Source organism: Lolium rigidum, chromosome 7 (assembly GCF_022539505.1).
Source record: "Lolium rigidum isolate FL_2022 chromosome 7, APGP_CSIRO_Lrig_0.1, whole genome shotgun sequence".
Lineage (NCBI taxonomy): Eukaryota > Viridiplantae > Streptophyta > Magnoliopsida > Poales > Poaceae > Lolium > Lolium rigidum.
This window is the reverse complement of record NC_061514.1, coordinates 316085883-316092045: the sequence shown is the minus strand read 5'-3', so window position 1 is coordinate 316092045 and position 6163 is coordinate 316085883. Positions and strand designations below refer to the sequence as shown.

Below are 6163 nucleotides of genomic sequence, written 5' to 3'. Positions count from 1 at the left end.
CAGCTCGTTTCTAATTTACTAGGTGTTGACACTAGTTGTTGTCACCTGAGTAGTTTCTACTGGTTGAGTTAATTAATCTCAACCCTAATCCATCTTTCGATTTGATGCGGGGGGTGACCTGGAGTTTAAATTACTTCAGTGCATGCTGGTTTTGGTATCTGCTATCTTCTAGCTATTTGGAGCTGAACTAGACTTGAATGATACAAGTGGCCATGCTCTTTTGTTTAGTTGGCTTATATGAAATATGTTGTTGCCTTATTGATACTTGTGTTGCTCGTAGAAAGATAGATGTTGCTGAAATGGCTTTATCAGTTCCATCCTTTCTATTTCATGATGAGTTATCTGTCGGATCTGGAATTGATTCTGCATATGTCTTGCAGGAGAAGCATGATGTTGTGGTTGAGAAACACCAAACTAGAGGAGCAGCTGACTCCACTATCCACTTCTTTCCTTTCTCTCAAGGTATTGACCAAAGGCACCCGTTGCATGATTTTAGGACTTGAGCAAGTTGTCGTACTTGTACACATGTCTGTGTGAGAGCTTATTCAGACATGAAGTGCTACTTCTTTTAGTACTGCTTCTGCAAATGTGATGTGTGTGCGCTCCAATTCTTTTCCTTTCTGTGCAAATAGTCAGTGTTGCTAGCTGTCTTTTTGTGATTTATGTAGCGCCTAGACATCAGATAGTGTTGACAAATCTGCTTTGCTTGCATGTGATATTTTTGCTGCCCATAGGCTCCACTGTTCCTGATTTGGTATTTATTGTCATCCAATCACTATGCTCCTGGGTAGTGGGACATGTGGCCTTGTTTCCATTCATGATCTTTTCTCTTTATTTTGAATGTCTTTGTTGAACTCATCAATTGCAATCAGATAATTTTATACATCCGTATAGCACCACTAATATCAAATATGTTAAATTGACTATTCTAAGAAAAGGGTTCATGGCAGACTTGCGTAAAACATAAGAGCATATGGTCATATTTTTGTCTTCTTTAATATAGTGTTGAAAACAGAGAACATCTTTCAATGGTTAGTTTCGATTTGTTGTAGTCTAACTAATATGTGGGCCTTATTAAAACTGGGATGTCATTGTTTGTTCTTCTCAAGCTGCATATACAATTTAGCTTTGATTTTCATGCATCATCATGTTTGTTGGTTCTAGTTACAAAAAAATATAATCACCTTCTAATCTTGTATTGTTGCACCATCATGTTGTTGGTTTTGGTCACACAATAACGGAATAACCTTCTAATCTTGTGTAAGTTAGGGATATATCTTATTTTTGTATGGAACAAAACATTTGCTCTTCAAGCAAACAAAATTATAACACCAGCTGGTTGATTCTCTAAAATATTCTACTGATCGCATCCCATAATCATGCTCAACTGATTTATATTATGTTAACTGGCATTTCTTGGATAGGTGGGTTGAGTGCATGGAACCGGTTTTTTCTCGTGCTTCCTGGAAGTTTGTAGAAGCTTATCATCAAGCTGCATTGATGGTTCGTGGAGACTGCCAAAGGAGCATGTTGTAATGGCTTAAAGCTCAAGGTCGTCTTGATTTTCCTTTTATGTGCATTTGGTGTTGCCCTACTCACAAGGTTGTTGGAATGTATTACATACCTATACACTGCTAGGTCTTTTTTGTTGGTTTGCAAGGTTTGCTGGAATATATAATCCACATGGATGGTCCATTAGTTATGCTTTGTTAGTGGCATTAGTAATTCAGTCGTTCTTTATAATGCTTGTCATCTTAGTCCTCCTTCTATTCCATATCTGGGAGCCGCATATCTGATGTATTGTGCTGCTGGTGTGTTGTATGTGTAGAAGTAAACCTCTGCTGGTCTGTTGTCTCTGTAGAAGTAAGCATGTTTTCTTCTGTCATTTGTTATCAAATAGTCATGATATATTGGTATCAACTTGGGACAGGAACTGGTTGTTCATCTTTGGAGTACTTCTAACCATCAGTCATGAATATGCATACTTTTAGTTGATCCTACCAAGAAATGCTTCACTTATAACATTGCTCGCGGAGAATACTTAACCCTCACTATGTAGTTTATTCTTATGTTTCCCCTAATAATTTTTGACATGGTCGATTTTTGGGGTCTAATACCACTATGTTTATCTTTTACAGCTGCTCCGGTGTCCTCCCCGAGCTGCAGCTGCCACCCTCTCTCATGCAGCAGGTGGTGGCCCTAGCCGGCTTAGCACATCCACCTGACTTGTAGCTTCTCCCACCGGTGGGGCGATATTGTGTCGCTGATGGCGGGGGTGTCCAGAGACGGTGGGGAGCTGAAGCTCACAATAGCGCAATAATGGCCACGGGGAGGCATGGAGGGAGAGCTTGTGCTCCCATGCCCTGAGTTGCTGCAGCTGGCGTCCTCCCCGTGTTGCCGTCGCTGGTGACTTGCCCAACATGCTGCTGCCGATAATATCGACAACATGCTGCTCTCGGTGAGGTTCCTCTCCATCTTAGTCTTGACAAAAATATGTGTTAGTGGTGCATGAGATTGACATGTCACTTAGTGAAAAGTATTCAGCTTATTCCTTAAAAATGCATCCTCATCAATTTAGTCTGCAGAGCAGATCAGATCAGATGTTCGCAAATTCCATGCACTTGCATGTAGCAAAAGATTCCCATACTTTTTCTAATGCCATGTGATAGCTAATTAGGATGGATCCATCAACCTGTTTATTTTTTTCCTGGAGAAATTTCAAGATTCATCAAGCTGCTAGTGTACACCAGATGGTGACCCCATTCTTGTATACTGGATCAGATCGGAACGCACACTCACTTATTGTGTTTATGAATCTAGTAAGAAATTAACCGGTGATAGTTAATTTGGATTTCAGATAAAGAGGAGGAAGAGAAGATCATTCCAGCTACCAAGGAGATTTGTGCAAGTGAGCTACAATGGTTGCTCATTCCGGCCATTAGCCAAACTTGCTCTTCAACTTCATTGATGTTATGTGGTGTAGGGATGTGGGTGATGAATGTGTACTGGAAGTTTCAGGGTAGCTACATGTGTACCAAGACTTAATATTTTGATGGCTAGCTGATGTTATTTTGAGCTAAACAGGGTAGATGGCTGTGTTGTGTGTTGGTTCTTGTAACCTTGAACCAATTCTTGGATCTGTTCATCGATGTATAGCTAGCTATCTAGCTAGCTTATTCATATTTACTTTGGTTGCCAGTGTGTGTGCGCGCGTGTGCAGTCTGTTGTAATTTTGCGCAAGGTCATCAACATAAGCTTTCAAGGCACGATATGTTGTATGTATAGCTGTTTTATTTTCTTTTCTTTTTGAAAATTTCATTTGCCGATGCTATGTCTGAGTAATAATTATGGAGAAAAATCATTATTGTTTCTTGGTTGTTCATGTCAGTCTCTCAGGTGTTGTGGTGCGGGTACCTGTCTTCGAACCTGAGAAAGACTATTTATTGAGAATCTGAGAAAGACTATTCGTTGAGAACCTGAAAAGACTATTTATTGACAACAAACCTGAGTATTTGTACGTTGTACTAAAAGAAAAGAGAGCAACCAGGACTAGCCCTTGGTGGCATTTTTTTATATAGAGAGAAAGACTATTTATTGAGAATTCTAGAAATTTTCTTACTCGGTTGTTGGGTGAGCTGATGTTACGTACGTCAACAACTAGGCCTCTTCCTGTTCCTAGAAACTACTCCTGTGAGTTTCGGGGGCTCCTCTTCTACTCCTATGTGTTTTGGGGGCTGGATAAAAGAGACATCAAAATTTTCATCTTCCAACCAAGATAGATAGCCTCCGTAGTTACCAAGAGTGGATGTGCAGCAACAGTTAGCAGTTAATACACCATGGGAAACTACAAAAGCACCATTGGAAACTACAAAAGCGATGCTCTTTGAAATTTGTACCATCCCACAGTTGGGAACACGAGTAATCAGTGGAAGATGAAATTAACAGAGTGTCCATGTCAGCAATCCTTGTGACAATGCATCTCTACCGTCTATCTTGGTGAGATCTCTCCCTCTCAACAAGTAGCTAGCAAAGAGTGAACCAAAATATTTCCCCTTCCCTCCAAAACAGTTCTATATATATGAGACCATTGTCACTATTCCGCGTGCGGTATCGTGTGTGACTTGTGACCGCGAACAGATCGGAGGCGAGATAAGCACGCACCATCATCGATTTCACCGAGGGGTGGTGTGGCCGCGAGGGGAGCGAGCTGTTCCCGTCGTCGATTCCGACAAGCGGATGATCTCCTGATTACAGCAGGTATTTGACTCTCCAACGCAACTTCACATCTGATTCTGTATTTAGGTGGAGCAAGAGCACACGGCTGAATCCTGGAGCTTTATGTTTGGTTTTCTTTTCTTAATGTGCCTTCATCTTGGTTTTGCTAGTAGTCATCCATGTAGTGGATGGGTTTCTTGGGGAGAAGCGCATCTGACCTACTAATTCGTTCTCAGCCTGGTTTAGCTAGCAAGATCATCAGAAGTTAGTGTGGAGTTCTCGCCCTTAACCGTATCGAACGACGCGGCCGGGGAGGCGCTGGCGGCCGCGCTGGGCCTGGGAGGCGCCTGCTGCAGCTACGTGCACTGCGACGTGTCGGAGGAGGCCGACGTGGAGCGCGCCGTCGGGTGCTGCGTCGAGCGGTACGGGCGGCTCGACGTGCTCTGCAACAACGCCGGCGTGCTAGGCCGGCAGGACCCGCCGGCCGCCAACGGCTGCACCAAAAGCGGTGGCATAGCATCGCTGGACGCCGCCGAGTTCGACCGCGTGCTGCGCGTCAACACGCTGGGCGCGGCGCTCGGCATGAAGCACGCGGCGCGGGCCATGCTGCAGCGGCGCGGCGGCGGCGGCGGGGGGAGCATCGTGTCCGTGGCCAGCGTCGCCGGCGTGATGGGCGGGATGGGCCCGCACGCGTACACGGCGTCCAAGCACGCGCTGGTGGGGCTGACCAAGAACGCCGCCTGCGAGCTCGGGGAGCACGGCATCCGCGTGAACTGCGTGTCCCCCTTCGGGGTGGCCACGCCGATGCTGGTCAACGCGTGGCGCCACCGCAGCCATGACGACGACGAGGAGGCAGACGGGATCGCACCTGCGCCGCCGAGCGAGCAGGAGGTGGAGAAGACGGAGGAGATGGTGCGTGGCCTGGCGACGCTCAAGGGCGCGACGCTGCGAGCCGGGGACATCGCGGAGGCGGCGCTGTTCCTGGCCAGCGACGAGTCCAGGTACATCTCCGGGCACAACCTCGTCGTCGACGGCGGCGTAACCACCTCCCGGAACGTCATCGGGCTGTGACAGAAGTCAAACCGAAGCCCCATTGGAGGTGGATGCTGTTGCAGGGACCGAGTACGTGCGAGTGTCACAGCGATCGACCGACCCACCTGTGTACTCCATTACTTTAGTATCAGTAGCTTGGTACTAGTAGCCTGGTAATTAGCAGCTGGTTATTCGATCTGCCTCATGTGAGGATCGATGGATTAGGGGAATGATCTGTGATTCGCATGGTTCTGTTCTTATTTAATCGTTCGTGGCAGATCGAGAAATTGTTAACTAATTCGTCTTTCCTGTTTGGGAACTGACAGTACAGACAGCTAAGGGAGAGGTACAGAGGAACTGTACATTCAGATTCAGTGTTCGAGGATGCCACTGAACTGACAGAGTTCTGTCGTTGTCCCGAATGATTCAACATGACTTTACGATCGTCGTTTCTTTCTGTTTAGCCCAACTGCGGCGGGCATTAGCTGGCCTAAACAACTTCAATGAACGAATAGAGAAGTAACCCAACTTGGAGAATATCATAGACTACGTCCTACACAAAACATCAGCTTATCACTATTATAGTTGACTAAATCGCATAAACCAGTAACTCTTTGGCAAACCTTGAACAAACTAGTGACTGTAATTTATTTTTGCCCAAATGAGTGACTTTAAGGGTAATTTGTGGCAAAGAGTTTTAATAAATATACTTCCTCCGTCCCAAATTAGGATGCATATAGTTTTCAGTCAAGGTCAAACTTTTTAAAGTTTGAGCAACTATATGCAAAAAAAATCAGCCATCAGAGTTTTTTTTTAAAAAATCGAGTAGTAACCCAACTTAGAGAATTTCATAGGCTACGTCCTAGACAAAACATCAGCCATAGTTTTTTTTTGAAATGGAGGCAAACAAAAAATG

At 44.9% G+C, this 6163-nt stretch overlaps 1 protein-coding gene across 1 annotated transcript; it reads left to right on the top strand.

The window, feature by feature from the left end:
- The first annotated feature begins 299 nt into the window (after positions 1–299).
- On the top strand, positions 300–5286 carry LOC124673197 (sex determination protein tasselseed-2-like). Its single transcript, XM_047209318.1, has 2 exons — positions 300–462; positions 4466–5286. Exons 1-2 carry the CDS (start codon positions 300–302, stop codon positions 5284–5286), a joined length of 984 nt encoding a protein of 327 aa, XP_047065274.1.
- The last annotated feature ends 877 nt before the right edge of the window (positions 5287–6163 follow it).

What these genes read in the sequence shown, in the direction of transcription:
- LOC124673197 (XM_047209318.1), top strand. Translation starts at nt 300, where the DNA reads ATGGCTTTATCAGTTCCATCCTTTCTATTTCATGATGAGTTATCTGTC. An exon ending in CTTCTTTCCTTTCTCTCAAG is followed by an intron (nt 463 to 4,465) that starts GTATTGACCAAA and finishes TGGTTTAGCTAG; the next exon opens with CAAGATCATCAGAAGTTAGT.